Below are 25,893 nucleotides of genomic sequence, written 5' to 3'. Positions count from 1 at the left end.
GAGGAAAAGGCCAAAGAATAGAAAACTGATGCAACCACCACATCTAATGATTGGGAAGCTGCAGTATATTTTTGGTTTTGGGTTTAATACCGCTTTAAATCCTTTTTACTGTGACCATGGATTTCAGCATTGCCACTGAAATCTTGTACTTGTTAGGCTAGTATAGTTGCTAGTATTTTTCTTTCCATAGGGGATGCAGATATTTAAATCTGTACAAAAACTATTCAGTGAGAACAATTTAAAGGTTATCGCCAGATCTGCAGATCTTTAAATCTTTTTTTTTTTTTTTTTTTTTTTTTTGACTCTCTTGTATACATCAAAAACTACTAGGGATGCACCAATCCGATATTGGGTTCTGATATCGGCGCCGATACTGCCAAAATAGCTGGATCTGTAAAATTAACCGATCCACGGGCCGATCCGGTTTTGCTGAGTCCCAGCTCAGCCATCCCTTGGTGTAGTAGTAGTATGGGATGGGAGCCGCTAGTTCCTGTATAGGTCCGGCTCACAGGCGGAGTGATATCAGATGCACTCCACCTGTGAATGGAGGAGCCGTACACATGAAGCAGCGGCTTTGCTCTGTACTGCAGCCGCATGCATATTGTGTATGTGTGTAGTTTCGTATCGGTAGATAAACAATGCCAGATATCGGTATCGGGACAAGAAAAGTCAGACCGGTGCACCCCTAAAAACGACGCTATTGAAAGCGGTTTGTGCATTTTATTATGGGGTTTTCTACATTACCTAAATCTAAACCCTTCTGTGCAGCAGAGATTTTCCTAAAACCTATCATCTGTTATGTAGATTTGAACTGGTATGGCCACTCAGCTATGATGCATGTCATCAGCTATATCTGAATAGATGTACCTGTTTCACAGCAGTAGTATAGACAATTACAAGATCTTGTTGCTTTGGAGTTGAAAAGCCACCTCTCACTGACCCAAAAATACTCTCAAAAGCAGGGCTTTGTTGTATAATTTTCCATAACCTTATTGTCACTGTGGAAAAGGGGGATCATGGCAAAATTCTAATTAAAACCATATTCAATCTTTTTTTTCTCCCCCAAAATTTTGTAAACGTTTATCATACTTGGTGATATAGAAGATTTATTTTATTCTATATTTGAAGCCAGTGAGAAGTTAAAGGTACAATCAAAGATATTTGTATTAAAGGAATTCTTTACCTTTTTTAGGTGAAAGACTAGCTCTAAATAGCTTTGCTGAGACATTTCTTATCTAGGGCATAATAGACCACAAATATATTAAATCTATATCCATTTTTGATTTGATGAAAGTGATATGCTACCTATTTAACTAAACACACCTATATGGAGCATGTTAGCTTACATTTACAGCTTGTATTTTTTTTTTTTTTTTATTATTCTGCTGCAACCTGTACAGCACATGTATGGGCAGCTGTGCTGCTTCCTAATGATACTGGATAGTTTTTGTTTAACTTTTTTTTTTTTTTTTTTTGTTTAGTTTTAATCCGTTACTTATTCATTTTTGATCTCATCAGTTCGAAGAAGAAAATTAAAAAAAAAAAAAATTTTTAATTTTACAAGACTCTACAAATGTTTTTTGTAGCACCACTTTCAGATGAGGAATGATTCTACTATATTATGGCAATTGACCTTTTTGTCTGATCGGCCAAAAACTTTTTTTTTTCTTTTTAATTCGGTTTAACATAAGTTGAAGACCTAGGAGTTAAAGACCAAAGCTCTTGTCCCAGTACAGTTTTTCTAATTTTCCCTTTGTTACTCAGTTGCGTGTTTTGTTTTTTTATTTTTTGTGTTTTTTTACGATTTTGTCTAACTATTAAAAGTTACATTGTTAAAGCACATTTCTAAATGTTTAAATTATACTTTTAAGCCAAGAACATTTGCCTTAAATGAGATCTCCAGCCAAAACTTGTTTTTTTTAGCTTTGAATAATGACCCAGTTTTTCCTTTCTTCCTGTCTCAGTAGCATAGTGTGGGCCTGCGGCGAATGGCTTTTGTTCATTTCAAGTGGGTTTTGCATTCCTATCAAAATCTATAGGGACCGCAAAACCTGTGAAGCAGGTCAGGAATGTCAAATGCACCTGTCCATTTATGAATTCGCAGAAGCCTCTTAAACGAATGCCATCAGCGCAAGGCCAAAGCCTGATGATTTAGGCTCTAAAATTCCTTCAGTATTTTAGGGAAAGGCTAGACCTCCAATCAATTTTTATTTTCGGTCTTTGTCCCTGTTGGAATGTTTCCTTTACTCTGTGTAGAGGACACACCGTTGTCACTAGTATAGGAAGGGAGACTATATCACCACAAGAAGACCTTTGCAAGGTTGCGAGGTTCTTCCCTTCTCTATCCAAACCTAGAAAAAAAGAAAATGGCTAAAATTAAACTTCAAGTATAGCGAATGGCAAAACCTTTTTTTCCTCTTTCATTCATTGATGGACACAGCTCTTCATTTTCATGACTGTAGGGTTATGCTGCCCCCTGCAGGAGTAGGTCACTAGGCAGAGAAAGGCTTGAGCACGCCTATGGGATAGTCCCTGGGGGTATACTCCCACTTCCTGTTATAGGTATTCAGTTTTTTTTTTTCTGCCTAGTCAGGAGTAAGGACCTAGTTCCTTGCTGGGATCTCTCTGGTCCTAGCTATTTTTTCTATTTAAATGGAATTTCTCCCTTTTTTTTTTTTTATTTTGTTCCTGTGAGAATCTACAATCAACTGCTGGACTGGGCAACAAACTGAATAATCTAGATCCTTTGGGTTCCCCCAGCCTGGTCAGCGACCATGTGCTGACCGCAGCTCTGCGTAGGTTAGCCACAACATAGCCCCACTGGTCAGGGGCTGGCCTGCGAGTTAAATGTCTCAGGAGGGCGCATACGAGCTGGCTTCTGCCTGAGTCGCAGACCTGGTTGACAGCACCCACGTTACTTTGGAGCAGTGTCCGGTCGGGAGCAGTGCCCACCCTGTTCCTGGTGTGGTGAGTAGCTGTCCCCCCTCTACCCCTGGTGGGTTTTGGGGCAGATGTGGGCCCCTCCCTGGGATGGTTGGTCCCATGGTTTCCCCTCCTTTCCAATCGCGTCTCCCCTCCCCCCAGCTTGGTGGCCTGTGGACCCCATCTGCTCACAGCCCCCCCCCCATCCCGGACGGAATACCTTTTATGAGGTGCATGGTTGCGATGGGGGGGCCGGCACCCAAAACGATCGCTCCTTGAGGGGGATAGGCCTGGTGGAGGCCCCTGTCTTGGCCCCCCTCCCTGTTGGGACCTGTTTTCCAGCCTTGAGAGCCGCGTGCGGCCGCTATTTTCTGGGAGCCTGGCTAGCTACTGATCAGCCATGTTTGTATAGCCTTTGCGGCCATTTTCCTATAGTTTCCCATTGAAAATAGTGGCGGCCATGTTTTTGGAGCTAAGGTGGGTGGTGATTCGGCAGTGGGAAGTCCTCGGCCTCTAGTGCTAATAGCCAGATATGTCTTTTACTGATGCGCTGTGCAGAAGCTTCTTGTGAGCTGTCCGGTGGTGGGTGAGTGCCTGGGGCTCCCTCTTGCTGCTATAAGGCGGTAGTGCTGTGCTGGGCCTTGTGACGCAGACAGCACGGTGGGTGTCCCTTAGTGTGTTTTTTACACTTGTGGTGCAGTTTTCCCTCTCCACTCATGGAGTCACTGAAACCTGTTTCACCCACCTGATCCACTGTGAGGCTGCGGGGCCCCCTGGGGCTCCACAACTGGCTTCACACTGACGGCGGTCCTGGAGTCCTTGGTGTCCAAAGTGGATTTGGTCATGGGCAAACGGGCTACCAAAAATCGTCCCTCCCCCTTCACCTGCTTCCTCTGTCTCTTCCGATCCAGGGTCTGAATCGGCCGCCGTGGATGCCAGGTACCCTTCGTGGGTCTGCGTCTGCACATCCCCACGTGCTCTGATAGTGAGGATGCACTGATTGTATCGGTGCTGGGAACCTTACATTTAGAAGATGCGACAAATGCAGCATCGGATCCAAGGGTCACCTTTGGCACCCACAAGTCTTTCAAAGTGGCAAGGGTGTTCCCCTTTCCCGCCGCCTTTGAAGATATTGTCTCAAAAAAATTGGGGTCCCCAAAACGCATGTTTTGCAATCCCTAAGCCTTTGGCAATGCAATACTCTTATGAGGAGTCCGTCCTTAAAGAAAAAAAGAAAATGGACGGTACCTCCTGTAGTTGTCTCTCCGGTTTCCAGGTTGAATAAAGCCAAGGGTATACCAGTAGATGAATCTCCGGTCTTCTCTGATAGGAGGCCTTGACCCGCCATATGTTCACTGTGGTTGGGTCGGCACTTAGGCCGGTGTTTACCATCACCCTGTTGTCCCATGCTATTACTGAATGGGCAAAGGTTTTACGTCGGGACCTGGAGAATAAACGGCTCCCTCCTGAGCTTTTGGGGCAGAGTGATGTTGGGCGCTTGTGCCAAAAGAAAGGACCCCAGTATAAAACAGCCAGGTGGTCAAAGGCTGTTGTGGACCAGACTTCACTGGTGATGCTGTAGTTCAGGGCAGCTTTGGCAGGCAAAAAAACTGGCAACAAAGGAAGGAAACAGGCGCAGCTGAATGTAGCGACAATTTATTACATGACAAATTAAAATAGTAATTATACGTATACGTCTGAAGGAGCCGATTACGCATGCTCCAAAACGCGTTGCGTTACTTCCGGAGAGCTTGCGGTCCACCACTGCCTCCACTTGAACCAGCTCCTCTGCGATCCTTCCTGCACCGTCATCACCAGGCTGCAGGCCAGTCGGGATGTGGAAGATTGAGTACAGGAAGTGATCTTAGAATGGAACATGGACTCAAGAAAACCTTTATGTGAGTTACTATTTTAATTTGTCATGTAATAAATTGTTGCTACATTCAGCTGCGCCAGTTTCCTCCCTTTTGAGTTTTTGGAGCTGGTCCAAGAGCTAGTTTGTCTGTGATGCCTCTTTTTATGCCGCTCCCTTGCTTTCAAGACTCTCTCTCTGCAGTGGTCCTGCAGTGCATTATCTAGCTGAAATGGTGGTCTGTGGACCAGGCTTCTAAGAAGGCCTTGTCCGATCTTCCATTTATGGGAGATCGCCTGTTTTGGAGCTTCCTTGGATGACCTCATCAAAGGCCTCACAGGTGGAAAGAGTACTTTTCTTCCTCAGGCTTCCAAGGTTAAGGAGTCCCGTCAGACAGGGACTCTCCTTTTCTGCTCACAAGCAGTCCTTTTGTTCCTCAGGATCTCAGGACAAGGGATCAAAACCTTTCAGCAGTGTTAATTTCGTCGACTAAAACATTTTCGTCGACTAACACAATTCAGATGACTAAAATACGACTAAAACTAAAATGGCATTTTAGTCTTAAGACTAAAATACGACTAAAACTAAAATGGCATTTTAGTCAAAAGACTATAACTAAAACTAAATCGAAATTTGCTACCAAAAATTAACACTGGTGCATGCTCAAAGCATAAATAATAACATATTCGATTTTTCACTCCAGGACCAGCAGTAGTATATAATGAGTTTGGAATTTGTAGAGAAATGCTTAAATAATGCATTACAAATTACAATTGAACTACACCCATTTGATTATAGATGACTAAAATGAGTTTTAGTCGACTAAAATGTAGGACGTTTTATTCTACTAAAATATACTGGAGTTTTAGTCGACTAAATACGACTAAAACACTTTCAGAAGACTAAAATGGGACTAAAACTAAAATGCCATTTTAGTCCTAAGACTAAGACTAAAACTAAATTGAAATTTGCTGCCAAAATTAACACTGCCTTTCAGGTCCTCCAATTGAGTTTCCAAGAAGACTTGGTCAGACAAACCTAGAGCGGTATCTGTCAGGCCTGCGGACAAAACCACCTCTGCATAAAGGGGCAGCCTCACCCATATGTGGGGGTGGGGTGTCTTCAATGTTTTCTGGACCTGCGGACCTTCCTAATTCAGGATCCACAAAGTTGTTTGAACCAGCTACAAGATCGAGTTTCGATCATACCCACTGGCAAAGTTCTTTCCTTCCGACCTGCACTTATCCCCGGATTGCCTACAGGATCTCTCTATGGGACAGTGCAAGATCTGTTATCTCAAGGGGTGATGGTCCCGGTTCTAATGTCGGAATGCTTTAAGGTTTTTATTCAAACCTGTTTACAGTTCCCAGAAGTTACGAGAAGGGTCACTTCATCCGGAGGTGTTCAGTCAGTTGTGTCTCCGGTGAGGGATTCCCGAGGTGGGCCTCTCGCCTCCAAAAGGAAAGTTCAGAGGTTTGTGGCATGGTCTCGGGACCCTCTAGCTGATGCCACACATGCCCTAATGGCTCTCTGGAGTCATTATCATCTGTTATACGCCTTCCCTCCTCTCAAACTTCTGCCGCGACTCCTGCGCAGGATCGAGACAGAAGGGATTCCTCATTCTAGTGGCTCCTGACTGGCCTCACTGGTCTTGGTATGGCTGGTCGCTGATGTTCCTTGGAGGCTCCCTCTCAGGGTAGATCTGCTGTCTCAAGGACTGATCTTCCATCCTGCTTTACAGTTACTGGCTTTGACGGCCTGGCTGTTGAAAGCCAGATGCTGAAGGATAGCGGGTTGTCTGTCTGATTCGGTGATTCCTACACTTTTAAAGCTAGAAAATCTACTTTCCAGGAAGATTTACCATTGTACTTGGAAGACGTACATTGCATGGTGGGAGTGTCTTGGGGTTCACCTTTGCTCCTTTTCGGTAACTCGTGTCTTTGCTTTCCTCCAGCAAGGGGTCGAGCAATGTTTGGGTTTGAATACCATCAAGAGCCAGGTCCCTGTTAGGGCGCATTCTACTTGGGCGCTTAGTGCCTCATGGGCCTTCTGTCTGGGGTACAAGTTTGCAAAGCGGCAACTTGGCCATCTGTGCAAACTTTCACAAAGTTTTATAAAGTGGATTTGTTGGCATCTGCGGATGCTTTTTCTGGCCGCAAAGTTTTGCAGGCTGCTGTTGGGAAGTTGGTTTTCTGCTGTTCCCACCCCTCATGTTTGACATTGCTTTGGGACGTCCCTACGGTCATGAAGATGAACAGCTGTGTCCTTCAATGAACGAAAGAAAATGGGATTTTTGACTTTACCGTAACATCCATTTCTCTGACGTTTAATGGCGGACACAGCACCCGCCCCTCTTTGGAGTTGGGTTTCTACTTTTGACACAGCTTGTTACAAAACGGGAATGGGGGTATTCCCCCCAGGGACTGCCCTATAGGCGTGCTCAAGCTTTTCTCTGCCTAGTGTCCTACTCCTGTAGGGGGCAGCATAACCCTACGGTCATTAAGATTGAGCTGTGTCTGTCAGTGGACAGCAGAGAAATTGATTTTACGGTAAGTCAATTCCATTTTTCTCTTTCGTTCATTGACCGACACAGCTCCTGATCATCTTAACCATTGGGTTATACTGCCTCCTATATGAGTAGGACACGAGGTGGAAAAAAGTCTGGCTACGCCTATGGGCAGTCCCAGGGGGTATACTCACTCTCTGCTATATGTACTTTTTTTTTTTTTTTTTTTTCTTTCTGCCTAGTAAGGACCTAGTTCCTTGCTTGCATCTCTGGTCCTTGCAATTTATCTTTTTAGATAGTATTTCCTTCTGTTTTCTTTTTTTTTTCCTGAGATCTACAGTCAACTGCCAGACTGGGTGACAGGCTGTATAATCTAGATCCAGTGGTCACCCAAGTCTGGCCAGCGAGCACACACAGACCTCGGCTCTGCTCTAGGTCTGGACGGGCTGGCCGAGTTAAGCGTCTCGGGAGGGTGCATACGACCGGGTCTCGGCCCGAGTCGCATCGTTCCTCCTGGCCGATAGGCCCCCCCCCCATGTCGACGGAGAGTAGGTTCTGTCTGGAGCGGTGCCCGCCTGGTTCCTATTATGGTAAGTGACTATCCCCCCTCTCCCTTTGGAGGGTTTTGGGGTGGACGGGGGCCACTCTATGGGATGGTCGGACACCTGGGTTCTGCTCCTTCCCGTTAGGAACCCCCCTCACCGGTCTGGTGGGCCATATCGTGCTCCCTACTGCTTCTGCGATTTTAGAGTAGGGAGCCCCTCCTCATCCCCTGGTGCTGACACCTGGATCTTTTCACTTCCTGATTGCTGACGTGGAGTGCATATTATCCTGGTGGCTGCAGGTTCTGTTTCTGGTGGGGTCCTCTCCTTCTCTGCTGAGGATTGATTAGGTGCTCTGTTACTGGCGACCGAGTAGTGCTGGGGACCGGAGCAGTGGGGGTGTCCCTTAGCAGTTGTTTTACACCTTTTGTCGGGTCCCCCTGGTGACTCACGGAGTCTTTGGAGCACATTTCCCCTCTGACGCTGCGGGGCTCTCTGGGTCTCAACCATCCATCAATGCACTGACGGTGGTCCTGGAGTCCTTTATGTCCTGGGTGGAGGTGTTTTTTTGGCGATAGTCTAGCAACAAAAAAGTGCCCTCTGCCTCATCTGTTCCCTCAGATCCTGAATCTGATTAGGCCGCTGCGGACGCGGGGCACTACTGGGTCTGCGACCACGCGCCATGAATTCTCATATAGTGAGGATGATTCCTCCACGTCTACAACTGCGCACGAAAAGGCGTTGGTGGATGCACTGATTGTATTTGTGCGTAAGACCATAAAAATGGCGGATACAGCTGTGGCTGTGACAGAGGCGTCGGTTCCCTTTGGCACTCACAAGCTATCCAGAGCGGCACAGGTGCTGCCTTACCCCGCCTATTTTGACAGAATTGTCGCTAAAGAGTGGGAACACTTTAAAACGATCCTTTGTGATCCGTAAGCGATTTGCTATGCACTACCTCTGAGTCCCTTCTTAAAAAGTGACTATTTCACCGGTAGTGGACTGTCTGGTCTCCAGATTGAACAAAGCAACCATGATTCTGGTTAAAGAATCCCCGGCCTTTAAGGACCCGGCAGGCAGAAAGGCGGAGGCTGTGGTCTGCAATATGTACACCCTGGCTGGTTCGGCACTGAGGCTGGTATTTACCATTGCACTGGTGTCGCAAACTCTGACCAAGTGGGCTAAGCTTTTACGCCATGACCTGGAGTGGGAGCAGCTCCCCCCTGCCTTTGCTGAGCTGGCAGATCAGTTGGCCCAGGGGCTGCAGTTTCTGTGATGCCTCTTTGGATGCGGCTCTCTGTTTCCGCAGTGGTTCAGAAGGGTCTGACTTTGCCTTAGCCAGAGTGCTCCTTCCTCTGGACAAACTCCAGAAACTGCAGGCTGCGATTCGTCTCCTGCTGTCCAGCAGATGGTCATCCCTCCAGACTTGCATGTGAGTGCTGGGCCTGATGGTGTCTACCTTTTTTGAGGCGGATCAGTTTGCACAGTTCCATACGAGGTCCCTGCAAAGGGAGATTCTGGCCAAATGGGACAAGACTCCGCAGTCTCTGGACAATCAGATCTAGCTGAGCCGGGGAACAAGAGAGTCCGATATGATGGCTTCGGTCTACGGTGCTTCGGCTGTGCAATTCCTTCCTCCCCTTGTATTGGATCTGTGATACGATACGATCTATGTCTTGGAACTCCGAGAGATCAAGACTGTTCCTGGAACATTGGACAGGTCATCTTCAGGGATGTCCAGTGCGTTGAATAAAGCAATGCCACGGCCGTGGCTTATGTCAATTACCAGGGGGGCACAAGAAGTGTTCTGGCGGCTCTGGAGGTAGCCCTCTCTGCCGTACACATTCCCAAGGTGGAAAACTGGCAGGCGGACTACCTCAGTCGGCAGGCATTGGACAGAGCGGAGTGGTCCCCTTATCTGGATGTGTTTTGTCAGTTGTCTCCGATGGTGATTCCTGAGGTGTTCTGTTGGGTGTCCCAGCTCAACAGAGAGGTGCAGAGGTTTGTGGCTCGGTCACGGGATCCTCTGGTGGATGCCACAGATGTGCTGGGGGCCCGTGGACTCGGTATCTGATTTACTCCTCTGAAGCTTCTGCCAAGTCTTCCACGCAGGATCGAGGCAGAAGGGAATTACGGTCATCTTAGTGGTTCTGGACTGGCCACGCCGGGCTTGGTACACTGATTTGGTGCTGCTGGATGCCGACTGGTCCTTGGAACAGCGGATCCTCCCTGAGGGGAAGCTTCCAAGGAACATCTTCCATTGGCTGTTGAACGCCAGGTGCTGATGGCTAGAGGTTTGTCTGAGTCGGTGATTCCAATGCTGTTAAAATCTACTTGGAAGGTCTACCATTGTACGTGGAAGATGTACATTGTGTGGTGTGAATCGGTTGGGCTTCCTCCTTGCTCTTTTTCGGTGGCTCGGATCTTGACCTTCCTTCAATGGGGGGTTGAGCAGAAACTGTTCTTGAGTACTATCAAGGGCCAGGTGTCTGCTTTAGCGGTCTTCTTTCAACAACCCTTGGCCACGCACTTGCTGGTACATACCTTTTCCTCAGGGAGGTCGGCACTTGGGTCCTCCAGTGCGGTCTCTGTTACCGCCTTGGGGACCTCAATTTGGTGTTCTGTTCTTCAGAAGCCTCCCTTTGAGAATCATCGGGAGATTCCTCTGCTTACTCTGTCCCAGAAGGTGACCTTTTGGGTGGCTATCACCTCTGTGTGCAGGGTGTTGGAATTGGCGGCTTTATCCTGTCGTTCACCTTACTTGGTAGCTCAGAGAGATAAGATGGTTCTTCGTCTCTGTCCATCGTTCATTCCAAAGGGTGTCTCTGATTTTCATTTGAATGAAGACATTGTGTTGCCTTCTGTGTCCCAGGCCAAAACATCCAAAGGAAAATGGTCTTGCATGCCTTGAATGTGGTCCGGGCAATTAGGGTGTACCTGGCAGCTACGGAGTCATTTTAGAGATCAGACTTATTTGTGCTCACAGATGGGCGTATTTTATCAAGGGTCAGGTTCCTCCTTTCCCTCTTAAGGCGCATTGTACTCAGACGCTCAGTGCCTCCTGGGCCTTCTGTCATCAGGCGTCAGTGACGCAGGTTTGAAAGGCGGCCATCGGTTCACGTTTTCACAAAGTTCTACAAAGTGGATGTGTTGGTATCTGCGGATGCTTCCTTTGGCCGCAAAGTTTTGCACTGCGGTTTAGAGGACCTGGTCCTCTTTTAGGTTTTTTTTTTTTTTCAGGTGGGATCCATTTGTTTTGGCTGAGCTTCTGTTTACCTGGTTAGCTATAGTTAAGTCTTGGGAATTTATTTTCGCCGTTCCCACCCCTCGTGTTTAACACTGCTTTGGGATGTACCAATGGTTAAGAAGATCAAGGGCTTTGTCCGTCAATGAACTAAAGAAACTGGAATTTTTGACTTGCCGTCAAATCAATTTAGATGTGGATTTTGTCTATTTGTCCTGGTTTTTTGTTCTTGAAATTGAAAGTAAAGAAAATTTCAAATGTTGGGTTGTTCCCAGAGAAGTAATAGAGGAAATCTTCCAATGGGGACATTAGTTCCGGTGACCTAGTTGTTCCCAAGGGATTCCCTTAATTTGCAGGGATTTTCTCTCACTTTCTGTTTTGGCTATGGGACAGGAAGTGACGGAAAATCTCAGCAATGGGACGTAGATGATGGGGAAAAAAAAAATATATTACTCTGTCCAAAATGGGGGGAAAAAAAGTTTTGCCAATAGTTCTATTTTAATGGCAACTTCCATTTTTGTGTGTCAGTTTTGAATAGCCCCATTGTAGGTAAACATTTTCAAGGTTTGTTACGCAAATGGTAACTTAAAGCAACCCTTTTCCATGCTAAACTTCCCTGGGCAATGTGGGCATATCTGTAAAAGTGTACATTTTTCTCTTCCCCCTATCCATTCTGCTAAACACTACACTGTTCATGAAAAATCATCCCCCGATACCTGGTAGTACTTATCTTGGGATTCCCCTGCAGATCTCACCGGTGGTTCTTGCCAATCTCCATGTCACTACTGTCTCTTGTAATGAAATGGAGGTCAGCATGAGGAGTGAGTGAGAGCTACTGGGAACATTAAAATTCTTGCAAGTGTCAAGTTTCCTAGCAGATTTCCTTGGGTGGTTTCTCGTGAATGGAACAGTGTTTGGCAGCGCAGGCATGAACAGGTAAGTGTTGACACTTTTCTTTTACAGGTTTGCCCTGCTTGGATAAGTTTCTAGTATAGTGACAGGGTTGATTTAAATTTAAGCTTGGTTCATGTTACTATTTTTTTTTTTTTGTTCAACCCAGCAGACTGAACAAAAAATAAATAAAAATATTGACAGCTCGGGGGCAGTCACTGTGCTAACTATCCAATGTTAGTACAGCGATCTCCCTTGATGTGCTATTGTATTGACAGGGGGAACGGCCCCTCCGCCAGAACACTCCAATCAGCCCTCCGATGTTGAGAAAAGCAAGACTGTAGCTTGCGGCTCAAGATGGGAACAGACTTCTGTTGTTGCTGCAAGTTTTCTAAAGCTATCTTGGGAGTGTTGTTGTTTTAGATAAATTAAGAGTAAAATCTAATCTTACAGGTTACAGGCTTTTTACTCCTTCCACACTTTGCTCAAGGTATGATGCAATTGGATAAATGTTTTCTCTTTAATTGGAAGAGCAGAAAAATGGTGGAAGCCTCATTGTTCAAGGACCTTTTTTTAGGCTGTGTACAAACAAAGAAGATATTTCCCTTTTACTAGGCTGTTTCATTTTCTATATGTTGAAGGTGGTAAAGAAAAATTATTTTATCAGGCCTCATTTACACTTGAAGTGGAAGTCTAGTTAAATCCTAACTATACCTAAACCTACTCCCAACCCCATTCGAAGCCTATTCTAACTACCCTGTAAAGAAAATATGCATATAATTACCTATGCTGAGAGCGCTTGGGTCACATGATCACCAGGTTCAGTGTAGAGAAGGGACAGCCGAAAGTGGATGCTCCATAGTAAGCCTGTGGGTGATGTCAATGCATAGGCTTTGCAGCCATTACTGGAGAAATCATGTGACGGCACTGGAGCACCCGCTGTATAAGTATACACATCTTTCCTTTATAAGGTAGTTTGAAAAGACTTGAAATGGGGGTTGGAGTGGGTTTAAGCATATATAAAAACTGAAAAGAGAATCTAATGTACACATTTTTGTTATGGTTTTTTTTTTAACTCAATCGAGGTACATTTTAATGTGTTTTGTATTTTATTTACCTTTTAATGCATGTAGAAAAGGACAAGATGACATAGTTACCTTTTTGTGTTCTGAAATACAGAAGTGTGAATTAGGCCAATTTTCTATTTCCAAAATGTTTTTCTTTGTTTTTTTTGTTTTTTTTCGGCTTTTGAGTCACATGTGACAATAAGGGACATTCATATGTTTTATTAAATGTGTCAATGACTGAAAATTTCCCTGTTTTTCTTTGTGACTGTAATACTTGAACGTGTTTATTTAATTTTCTGTGAACAGATTGATGACGCTTCTGCATCTATTTCTCTGGCCCAGCTTGCTAAGGTATATGTATGCATATTACTGTTCAACTAGTGTCCCTTATTATAATACTTACACTACAAACGTCTGTTGTAACATTTTTTTTTTTTTATTTGCTGCAAAAAAAATAAAAATATTTCAGCTTCTTTAAATATTTCAGCTTCTTTAAATGTAAATTTAATGCAGTCTGCAATGTTAAATGAAATCCCCCAGGGAGAAGCAAATATTTTGGAGTTTTATAAATTCTGCTTTGTAGCTGCTTATTCTCAAGATGAAGAAAACAAACTGAAGCTTTCTTTACAAGAAGAATAGATTTTTTTTTTTTTGCCTCCTTTTCCTTTTTTGGGATTTCAAGGATTAAAAAAAGGAAGATAATATGGGTTAACGTTTGTCGTAAATGGACGATGACCTTTTTATTTTTTTGTATTTAGTTTTTTTAATTATACTATCCAAGGACATAGAAAACGTCTGCTGATATGCTCCCCAAAATTGTAATCAAGGCCATCTCTTTAATGGTGAAATGTGTGGTTTAAAATCTTGCTAAAGTTATTGGCTCCCAGTTGAATGTTTTGTACCATTTCTGGATTTCAGTGCTGACAGTCAGAACATAATTTGAATGCTTTGTTTTGCTGTATTATTGCACTTGATACATGTATTTGTTTAACACTGCCTCACATTCATACATTAATTGGTTTAATTTTCTGTATGTTTTAAAAACATATGGCTATGAAGTTAATACTGATGTAAAATTTTCTCTGTATAATAAAAATTTTAACAGTTTGCTTGTTTTGTGAGTGAATGCTGAGCCCAACTATGCCAGGATAGGTTGTGAAAATGGCACTGGATCAGGAGAAAAGAAATGTACATGAGGCATATGTTTTGGCCTATCACTGGATTTGGGGCAGTAGAAGCTGAAAACAGCCAGCTGTGCTTCACATTAGGCCATGTTTATACCTGTTCTTAAAAGCTGAAAAATGAATAGACTTTTAAATGCTAAAATAGGCTACTTAGCATTGTAATACAACATTTAAAAATTTTATATTCAACTAAAAACAAAAATCGTCCTTTTTGTTAATATCCCAAATCCTAGCTCTCTTGCATCTTTCATGCTTCTCTGCACCTTTCCCTAAGAAGTAGGGAAACCCATATTAGACCGGTTCTGTGGTCTGTGTGTAGTGAATGATGTGACATGATGCATGCAATGGTGGTAACAATTTTTAATAAGCTTCTGGAGCTGTAGTATATAAAGCCATTTACAAATGAAGGAGGCCCATACATTCTTATAACAGATTGTTCATCCTAATGAAAATCTTGAATAGGTGCTGCTTATTCCTTTTTCTTAGGAGAAAAGGAAACCACTTCTACACTATGAGCACTGTAACCATTTGAAAGTTTTGTCGTAGTCTGCCAGCTCGTTGAGAGCCTTATGACAAGTCCTTACAGAGTACAGATACATAACTTGGCAAGACTTTTGTATGTCTGTCTGTTGCCAGGCTGTATTGTTTTCTGCATAGGTACCTTTACAACCAACCTTTTTTTTTTTCTTTACAGGTCTCAAATAATATGCATAATGTCTTTTTGTGGTTAACCTCTAAAGTCTTTTCCTTTCTTTGCTAATTTGTCAATTATGTTTTTGAATGAAAATCATGCAGTTGCAACACACACACACAACCAAAAAACAGTTTCCTAGTGAAGCGGTTATTAAGTTGTTGCACAGTTCCAAAGAAATTTACCCTAAAGCCCATGGCACATAAGCGGAAAAATTAAAATGTTCTCATTGCCACATATTAACACACATGCCTACAGCTTGAATTTACTTCCGACAAGGCGACAGTGCACGTATGGTGAGGTCAGAGGACAGTGCATCTTCTTATGCACAAGGACATAGATTTGTATGGATTTTGTGGTTGCTCTGATCTTCTCCTAAGCCTGCATTTATCGTGTAGCCAAGCACAGGATGCTAAGAAAACAAATGAGTTAAATGGCACTGGGAAGCATACTTATTCTGTCACATCTCTTCACTTGTTTGCTTTCAGTAAGCCAATGGGATGCCATGTTCCTGAAAACCTGTACTAAAAGAAATGTGTAGAATGCCTTTACTGACCATCTTTTGAAAATACTAGTTGCTGGGCTATTCTTTTGTTTTCAATACTTGGGAGTCACTGTCCTGGGACAAATATGTGGACATGAAATTAGAAATTGAGTTTAACATCACATCTAGACAACTAGAAGCTAAGCACTGGCAACTTCTAGCTTTTTATTTATTTTTTTTAAGTGCAGGTTTCCTATAAATTACTGTTCTAAGTTTGTTCTTTTTCTATTAAAGAATTATGTTTTCTTGAGTACTAGAAGTCCTATACATTTCCATATTTCCAGTAGGGCTAAACGTTTGAGTTTTGCTTATGTAACATTTTTAAATTAGCACAGTATTGGTTACCAATGCAGGCTAGATTTTAGGGGGTGGCAATCCCTCTGTGGCCAACATTCACTAAGAGAATTGCAAAGTATCTTTGCATTTGCACAATTAATTTTCTATATGTGCATATGAGGGATAAAATAAGCCAAAGCATTCCCATAATGACCACCAAAAAAAAGTGTGATGCTCTTTCTCTCTCATTGATCACTAATCAGTGTGATAATTGGTTGCTATGATGATAATAGCTGACTGTAGACACTGCGTTTTCTCATTCTATTCAAGTGTGCTTGCAATTTTGAGGCTAAGTGCAGCTTTTTGGGGAAAAAAGGCACATATTTTTGAAAAAAAGTGTGGAATACTTTTTCTTGCAGGAGCCTACAAACTATTGCATCCGTGTTCAATATATCATGGGTGCCGTGTCAGGCTCCTGCAGACAAGCCCTACAACTTTCAGCCTGTACCTTTTGTATGGGCTGTCAGTTTAAAAGCAAGGCTGCAAGGCTTGTGAATGAACTACAAGTTCATTGAGAACTACAGTCTGTCTGCCGTGGTTGCAGACAGCACTTGTAGCGCTTTCATTTACTGTAAATGATGTGGCTGCGTGGGTGGAATCTCTCAGAACTGAAGTGGTTTTTAAAATGTGACTGCAGTTGTGGGGAGGGGATCCCCCATCACTGTTCTGGGGGGGGGGATTCAGGGAGTGTTGGAGCATTTTACACCCTAAATATAAGTGTAACATGCTTCAAAAGGAGGACTTATCCTTTAAAGTAAACATTCCATGTAAAACCGAACTAGCCTTAAAAATGCTCCCCCTCCTGTCCTAACACCTATGTTGGCTAACCTATGTAAAAAAGATATATAGACTAACCTATTTTGAGGCTGCTCTGGTCTGGTAACCTGATCCCACTCCCCTCTGTCAGCCATCTGCAAATGCAGGTAAGAGAAGGGAGAACCGACACCTGATGGGGTCATAGGAGCCTATGGGTGACATCACTGCTCCCAGGCATTCCCAGCTGTTGTCGAGTGTGCTTTCCTCTCCCCTGCAGCCGGTGTTGGCTGACATGGGAGATCACCTAATTAAAAGGGAGAGGCCTGAAAATAGGTACACAACTCTTTTTTACACAGTTTAGTCAGAATAGGTATTAGGAGGGGAGAGGGAGCATTCCTAAGACTAGTTAGGTTTTGCATGGAATTTTACTTAAAATGGAAAAGACAAATGCCATAAAGGGTTCTTCCTACAGTGAGCATATACTGCACTCTTTCAGGTCCATAACCACAACCAGGACACAGTCTGTAGAAACTTGAACAAGTAGTATCACTCAGTAATGGCCCATTCGAAAGTGCTTCTTTTGATCTTGATGCTACATCCCAGAAGACTTCTCATCAGGTTCCTTTGACAAGGATCATTTAGTATTACTTTGCTACTATATTTTGATTTGCCATTAAACCTTTGCATGTAATGTTTTTTGCAATGTTGCCATATCTCATAACGTTTGGCTCATCACTGCGCATGTCTCAATTTTTTTTTTTTTAAATCCTTTATAAGTCAGGTATAAACATGGCCTAGGTATTGCTGGACCTTTATAGTACTGAGTATCTTCAGAATTGTAGAGGTCAATTGACTAGAATAATTGTCCGTAGATCTATAGCAAACACAATAATGTTTAGTTATGAACCGAACATACCCCCTCTTCACCAAGCAAAACTTCACAGTTGACCCCGGATGTAGGAGCGGGCAATAATGTCATACAAGAGCATTGAGTGTGTGAGTGCCAGGCTGTGTATGGGCCTGCAACAACATCTTATCTGACTTACTAATTTCTCTTCCCCCCCTAATCAATTGCCTGTTGAACAGACCGCCAATCTGGCTGAAGCCAATGCTTCTGAGGAAGATAAAATCAGAGCAATGATGTCACAGTCTGGCCATGATTACGACCCTAGCAAGTAAGTGTATCTGCCAAATGAAGTTTCACTCCCCGTTCTTCTCCTTGAATAACAGGGGTTTAAACCAGTAATATGTTCTCTCTTAACCTTTTAACAGCTATATGAAGAAGCCACTTGGCCCCCCACCACCAACATATACGTGTTTTCGATGTTTAAAGCCTGGCCATTACATTAAGAATTGCCCTACAAACGGAGTAAGTGCATGTCTCAGACATTTGGCAGTCATTACCATGCTAACTGTACATATTTTTTGTTGAGTGATCATTATTTTGTTTATTTTTATATACATATATATAGTAAGATCAGCTTGATGCGAGTCTTTGAATCAGTCTTTCCTTTTTCTTTTACAAAACCTATGCTTAATTTGTAAAATCTGCACATGGTGGCTGCTATATTTACTAGGGGTGCACCGATCCGATATTCGGATCAGATATTGGCCTCGATACTGACAAAATAGCTGGATCTGGGATCAGAAAAATTAACAGATCCACGGGCCGATACAATTTTTTTATTTGTCGCAGCAGAACCTATGTCATTCGTCGGCTTCACATGTGTGTCGAATGCTAGAATCAACATGGAGCGAGCCAAAGAGTTCTGCTTGCTACATTTTATTTATTTAACATTTATTTAAAGAAGTTTGATTACATTCTATTTTCGATTTGAATGCACAATTGTTTTTTAAATAAGAATTCATCACAGTACATCTGTTATTTTGTCTTAGTTATGTTTAGTTAGTAGTCTGGTGGATTTAGTCTCTTCAAGGAAGGTGGAAGGTACACAGTTAACTCAACAATAGTACCGGTTCGGTATCGGGTATCGACAGATGCACAAAGCCCAGGCATCGGTATCGGGGCTGAAAAAGTCAGATCGGTGCACCCCTAATATATTTACTCATTACATTTGCAGACTCTTCTTCCTGTTTTAAGCACTACACACATTTGTATTGCTGTTTCTTTTAACAAAGCCAGTCTGTCATCTCCCACTCCTTGAAATCAAACTTTCCCCCTGTGTTGCTGATATCTCAGTTGTGGTTAAATAATTGATTTCATTGGTAACCTTTAGTTCACTGGCTGCAGTCCTGACTGGTTTTGAAATTGTCACTAACCCAACCTGTAACAAGCATGCAGATCAGGAAAGTCCATATTTATTCTGGGCAGTAACTTTGATATTAAAGCCAGGCAACTAATTTTCTTAGGAGGCTTCAGGAACTGCATCCTTCTTGTTTTTAATATACCTTGTTAACTTTAAGGCCTCATGCACACAGGGCGTTAAGCTGCGGCTGAAGGGCACATGCACACGCTCTAGCACCGCTGTTGACAGCTTGTCAAACTCTAAAAGTCTGGCGCCTGCACTGTTCACTCAGTGGCATTTCCTTTAGAGAAGTATGCTAGCGAAGAATGTCTGGAATGCAGACTGCTTGTGTTTTGGGGCATTCATCCCTGGGTGCATACTGCCTTAACCACTTTACCACTGCTCACTGTGCTGCTACTGCGGCACAGTGGCTCATTATCGTCTGGCGACGTAGACCTACGTCACCAGACATTCCCCTCTCTCGGCGGCGGCGCACTCCCGCTGTATTCAGTCACAGCGGGATTCGGGCCAGGGGAGGAGCGGCGGTGATCACCGCTGCTCTTCCCCGATCGTCGGGGATCGAGCGTGGAGATCTGCCTGCTTGTGTAAACAAAGCGGGCGGATCTCCTAAGTGACAGGCAGGGTCAGATTGCAGGATTCAGCATAGCTGAACCTGCGATCTGTGCCTGTGTCACATAGTCCCCTCCCCCCACACACGTTAGTAAGCACCAGGCATACATTAACCCCTTGATCACCAATAAAAGTTAACCCCTTCCCTGCCAGTGTAATTTTTACAGTAACAGTGCATATTTATAGCACTGATTACTGTATTAAAGTCACTGGTACCCCCAAAAATGTCAGTCAAGGGTCCGATCTGTCCGCCGCAATGTCGCAGTCCCGCAAAAAAAAATCGCAGATCGCCGCCATTACTAGTTAAAAAAAAAAACAATAAAAATTACATCAATTTCCCGTAGTTAGTAGCTGCGATAACTTTTGCGCAAACCAATCAAAATACGCCTATTGCGATTTTTTTTTTTTTTTTTTTTTTTTTTTTTTTTTTTTTTACCAAACATATGTAGCAGAAAAAAAATTGGCCTAAAATTTAAAAAAAATTTAGATTTTTACATTTTTTGGGGGGGGGGGGATTTCATATAAAAAAAATGTAAAAAATATTGTTTCGCTCTTTTTTTGTTTTTAGCGCAAAAAGTAAAAATCGCACAGGTGATCAAATACCACCAAAAGAAATCTCTATTTGTGGGGAAAAAAAGGACATCAATTTAATTTGGGTACAGCGTTGCACGACCGCGTAATTGTCCGTTAAAGTAACGCAGTGCCGAATCGCAAAATATGGCCTGGTCAGGAATGGGGTAAAATCTTCCGGTCTTAAAGCAGTTAAAAATGCGCTCATTGAGAATTGTTTTGTCAAAGACATGTAGCTAAATACATTTTGGCCTAAATATATGACAAACATTGAATATATTGGATATTTTTTAACTGTCAAAGTAGAAAAATATTGTTATTTTTTCAAAATTGACGGATTTTTTTATTAATATCGCAAAAAATAAAAATCGCAGAGATGGTCAAATACCACCAAAAGAAAGCTTGGTTTGTGGGGAAAAAAAGGACGTAATTTTTGTTTGGGTACGGCATTGCATGACCGCGCAATTGTCAGTTAAATTCGCACAGTGCCGAATCACAAAAAAGTGGCCCAGACGTAAGACCGCAAAATCCTCCGGTGGTAAAGTGGTTAAATGTACATACCGCTGGGTGCACTGCTCAGCCCCATCCAGCTGCAATAGCTGTCAGGCTCTGAGTTTGACAGGCTGCCGTCAGCGGGTCTGGACTGTGCACCTGTGCTCTCCAGCCCAGCTAAACGCCAAAGCCTCATGCACTGGGGCCCTTAAGTGTATCTAAACTCAAAATGAAAATTTAATATATTGCAGCTTGCCACTGCTTAGCTGTGTTGGCTGCATTTATTTTCTTTCAGGCTAGAAACATTTTTAGAAAGTACAAAAGATGTCTGTTCTTGCCAGAAATGCAATGTCCTTGTCACTTAATTTAAACTGTAAAGGCAGCATAAATGGTGTTCGCTCATTTTTGTGAAATACTAATCCCATCCAACCACCAGCTAGTCCTGTGCAACAACCATGGCTCCTTCAATCAATACAATAAAGGGGGAAAAATAAAAAACACGATCGTTTAAACATTCTTTATATTTCAATAAACACTGACAACTTTATTGATAAAAAAACAAACAAATGCAGCATCTAAACCTTGTTTTAGAGTTTAGATGCCCTTTGAAAGTTGATCAAAGCTGCTGTAGCTGCTAATCTACCCTCCTTAGTGGTGAATTGCATATCTCTACATTCACTACAGCTGCAAACACATGGTAGATCGAGCACAAAAAAAACGACTTTAGGGTAAACCATGCAGAACATGGCAACACATGCTCACTGTACATCACTTTTGACTGCTTTTCTACTGCAGTACAGCACTGTGTACTGAGCACCTTGGTATTTTTGATCATCACAGTAATCACATACTAGTGCTTACAGCCCTGGTGCCCAACACGCCACCTGCTGGCTGTTAGGCACCAATTAGGCAATAGAGTGGCAGCGGTGTGCTGGACACCAAAATCCCCACTCTGCTTCAGTACCTGGCACTGAAAGGAAGACTGTATTGTAGGTGGAGTTACCTCCGCCCACAGTACTAGTAAACTCCTGGCCTGGAAAGCAAGAGAAAGCGTCGTGGGGCGCATGTGATAAGGTAAGTGAATACCAATTAAGTTGGGGGGGGGGGGGGCTTTCACTTTCGTGGCCACCAATGGAAGATGGTGGTAGAGGGTTATATTTCACTGCCACTGACTGACGCCCCCCCTGAATTTGTAGTCATGGCATTGAAAGTTAACACCCATTCTCCCCCACACACACACTCACCTGCGTCCACGAACACCAGTGCTGGGGGTATTGCATCCACTGACCCCAGTGTCTGCGTTTATTGTCCTCAACTTTCTTCAGTGTGCATTGCTATACACTGCAAAAAATGCAGCAGGGGCAACATTTTGGGCATTGAAGTGCGCTATATCCTAATCCTTTTACTGTGTGCTGCTATTGTTCAGCCTTCTGGGTGTGTTGGGGCCGCATTTGAGGTCCTCTATGATTTTCAAGGTGACCACCACTTGCTTACATGGTGGATCCCTCCCTTTTCTCCTGCAACAGAGGAAGGAGAGGAATTGTCCTTCAACAGAGGAAGGAGAGGAATTGTCCTTCAACAGAGGAAGGAGAGGAATTGTCCTGCAACAGAGGAAGGAGAGGAATTGTCCTGCAACAGAGGATGGAGAGGAATTGTCCTGCAACAGAGGAAGGAGAGGAATTGTCCTGCAACAGGAAGGAGAGGAATTGTCCTGCAACAGAGGAAGGAGAGGAATTGTCCTGCAACAGAGGAAGGAGAGGAATTGTCCTGCAACAGAGGAAGGAGAGGAATTGTCCTGCAACAGAGGAAGGAGAGGAATTGTCCTGCAACAGAGGAAGGAGAGGAATTGTCCTGCAACAGAGGAAGGAGAGGAATTGTCCTGCAACAGAGGAAGGAGAGGAATTGTCCTGCAACAGAGGAAGGAGAGGAATTGTCCTGCAACAGAGGAAGGAGAGGAATTGTCCTGCAACAGAGGAAGGAGAGGAATTGTCCTGCAACAGAGGAAGGAGAGGAATTGTCCTGCAACAGAGGAAGGAGAGGAATTGTCCTGCAACAGAGGAAGGAGAGGAATTGTCCTGCAACAGAGGAAGGAGAGGAATTGTCCTGCAACAGAGGAAGGAGAGGAATTGTCCTGCAACAGAGGAAGGAGAGGAATTGTCCTGCAACAGAGGAAGGAGAGGAATTGTCCTGCAACAGAGGAAGGAGAGGAATTGTCCTGCAACAGAGGAAGGAGAGGAATTGTCCTGCAACAGAGGAAGGAGAGGAATTGTCCTGCAACAGAGGAAGGAGAGGAATTGTCCTGCAACAGAGGAAGGAGAGGAATTGTCCTGCAACAGAGGAAGGAGAGGAATTGTCCTGCAACAGAGGAAGGAGAGGAATTGTCCTGCAACAGAGGAAGGAGAGGAATTGTCCTGCAACAGAGGAAGGAGAGGAATTGTAGTAATTCATGAATGGGGAATGAATGGATCTGCAGCAGATATTGTAAATCCATTCAATAATTTCCACTGATTGAGAGCCCTATTCACACTTTGCAATTTGGAATCATGGAGGAATCGCCGCCATTCTGCCCACGATTCCAAATTGCACGGCAGTCTTTTCAGAACACACAACGTGGGTTTGTGTGCCATTCATTCTCAATAGCAACCTAAGCTTGATGCAATCTTGTCACGCGACAGAATCGCACGGCATTTGCAGCAAAACATGCCTTTAAAAGTACGTGAGCTGCTTATGGGCTACAAATACACATAGGGCAGCCCATTCAAGTAAATGTGCTGCCCTATGTACGACACGTAAAATCTCAAGCGGGAACACGATAATTGGGAGAATTTTTTTAACCTTCCCTCTCCTACACATCTAATCTCCATTCTCTTTAAAGGTGGCCTGTACGTTAACCTCATCACCACCTCCTCGCTCTGCCTATGACCACATTAATGTATTTAGTTCATTACCAAACTCCTAAGTTTTAGCTCCCTCAATACCAGCATGTTTCTTCATTGCTATAAAATTGTGCAAACTATATGATCACCTTGGAATGACTGCTTTCCAAAAAGGGGTAATTTGGGGGTGTACACACTTTTGCTTGATAAAAACCCAGTGATTATTAAATGCCAATTTAAACCTCTACTGGTCTCAAATTTTGTGGGCACATCGTTGCATGATGGAGTAATTGTCAAACTGTCAAACACTGAAACTGGTCTGGTAATTGAATATTATAGGCTGGTACTTGGCTGGATAAGAACACAAAAGAAAATTGTGTATGCTTTTATTGGATTTTGTTAGTTAAAAATACTGTTTTCCAGCTTTGTTATATTTTCCCTACAATGGAGGGTTAAGATTTATTTGCACCTGACATTTATGTAGATTATGCAAAACAAATTTAAATGTTCTAGTTTGGTGCTAGTAAATATGCGCTAAAGTAATAAGAATTAAGTTACTGATCATGGAATTATACAGCAGAAGATGGGGAGGCATTAGGTGCTTAAAGCTGGCTGATGTCACTTAGCAGCTGTGACACAAGTCGTGTTCAGCGAGCAGTAGCCCAACCAAACATAACCCAAGTAAATGTGGCCACACCGCAAGAGCTTGTCAGCAGCAGTGTTGTGGCCTTACATTATTTAAACAGGCATCCCACAGACGACGTATTGCCTCTGAACCATCTGTCGAATGCCTCTGAAAAGCATTTCACTGGATTGCTTTTCAACGGAGGTGCACGTATACATAAGCACTCCTGTATCCCTTTAGCTAAGCCAGGATTTACTAAATATCTCCTGGTCAAGAGTATATAAACACAATAGCAGGCAGCGTAGATTCCTTCTTCCACACTGTTTAGTGTGGATAGTAGGAATCTGTGTGTATGACTACCCTTTGTGTTTTACCTGGCATCCAAAAAGAAAATTGAATATTTATTTTAAAGCACTAAAATGTTGACACTTTCTCCCCCCCCCCCCCCCCCCCCTGCGTGGGTTGTAGGAATTCTACCTATGTTTTTCTAGCTTTTGTAGAATATTTCATACCTGTTAATGTTGACCTTTACTATGTGTTTACCCCTCAGGACAAAAGTTTTGAGTCTGCTCCTAGGATAAAAAAGAGCACAGGGATCCCGCGGAGTTTTATGGTGGAGGTTGAGGATCCCAATATGAGGGGAGCTATGCTTACAAACACTGGAAAATATGCCATACCAACTATTGATGCGTAAGTGTCTTGCTCAGCATTTGTAATTCAGGGGCTAGATGATTATGTACCTGGCATTAACCCGACTTCTAATCTTTTTTGTTTTGCAGTGTGGCGTATGCCATGGGGAAAAAGGAAAAGCCTCCTTTTCTGCCTGATGAACAGTCTTCCTCTTCTGAAGAGGAAGATCCCATACCTGACGAGCTGCTGTGTATGATATGCAAGGATATTATGACTGATGCAGTGGTAATCCCTTGCTGTGGGAACAGCTATTGTGATGACTGTGAGTAGCGCTGCATTTGTGTTACATATTTTATTCAGAGCAATGTTCTCATAGTCCACTTTTACAAAGTTTAAAAGTGCTAGTGGGGCTGCAGAACAGGAACTGAAGGGATGCTACACATTCTGATTTCTTCATAAGTTAACTGGCAGCCCCAAAACCCAATGCAATCAGTTATGTAAATGGAAAGTGTACAGGTGTTTTAAACGTGAGCAGTAATGAGCTGGCCAATCACCGTTTTTTTCATAAGTAAGGGTTGTCTTAGGGGAGTTTGGCTCAGCAGCATTAACCTTAATACGGACAGGTATGTGCGTACACTTCAAGGTGCTGCTTTGCAGTTTTGTCTGTAGAGAAACCAGTTCTTTTTTTTTTTTTTTTTTTTTGGGGGGGGGGGGATACAGCAGGGGTGATTAGAACCTCCCTTTTTTATTTTTTTTTTTATTTTTTTAAGAAGATCCACCCTCTTTGTTCTGATGAACATTGTCACTTGGACAAAAGTTGATGGAAAATTCTAAAATTTATAGTTTTTAAAACAAACAAAGAGGGAGAGTCTTCCAACATGGACACATATTCTAGAGACAAAAAAAACTGCCCTCACTTTGGACTGTTTTATTAACTCTCCATTTGGGTCTCAGGACAGGAAAAGAAGAGAAATCTCTCCCAAGGGGATACAGCCAGGATAAAGAATGTGCTTCTCTACTCTATCCACAACTAATAACTAAATATCTGGTTGTCTTCCACATTTTCTTTGTAATCTTCAGTGGTCTTTTTAAGTGTTGTGTGGATCACATCTGATGGGTTGGTTTGAACACTATGCATGTTGCCTCTAAAGACTGCACCCTGGAATTCATGAAGACTGGCGTAGGCAGATTTTGCTAAAGTGTCTCTCATGCATTCTAAAAAGTGGTGAACAATGTGCCAAATTCACATACCTGTCTAGAACTTGGACTTGAGTTTAGCTCATGCTTCA

At 43.2% G+C, this 25,893-nt stretch overlaps 1 protein-coding gene across 2 annotated transcripts in view; it reads left to right on the top strand.

Annotated features, from left to right (window-relative positions):
- Positions 1 to 25,893, top strand: part of RBBP6 (RB binding protein 6, ubiquitin ligase) — a 102,873-nt gene that overhangs the window by 38,160 nt on the left and 38,820 nt on the right. For both annotated transcript variants that reach the window (XM_082261073.1, XM_082261072.1), the window contains exons 4-8: positions 13,331 to 13,375; positions 17,622 to 17,710; positions 17,808 to 17,904; positions 24,525 to 24,664; positions 24,754 to 24,926. In XM_082261073.1, the coding sequence (XP_082117199.1) occupies positions 13,331 to 13,375; positions 17,622 to 17,710; positions 17,808 to 17,904; positions 24,525 to 24,664; positions 24,754 to 24,926 (544 nt within the window). The remainder of the gene's footprint in view (positions 1 to 13,330; positions 13,376 to 17,621; positions 17,711 to 17,807; positions 17,905 to 24,524; positions 24,665 to 24,753; positions 24,927 to 25,893) is intronic.

The sequence above is a fragment of the Pelophylax lessonae genome (genome assembly GCF_965119305.1).
Source record: "Pelophylax lessonae genome assembly, chromosome: 6".
Taxonomy (NCBI): domain Eukaryota; kingdom Metazoa; phylum Chordata; class Amphibia; order Anura; family Ranidae; genus Pelophylax; species Pelophylax lessonae.
Note: the sequence above shows the minus strand (reverse complement) of the source record. Positions and strands in the feature narration are given on the sequence as shown.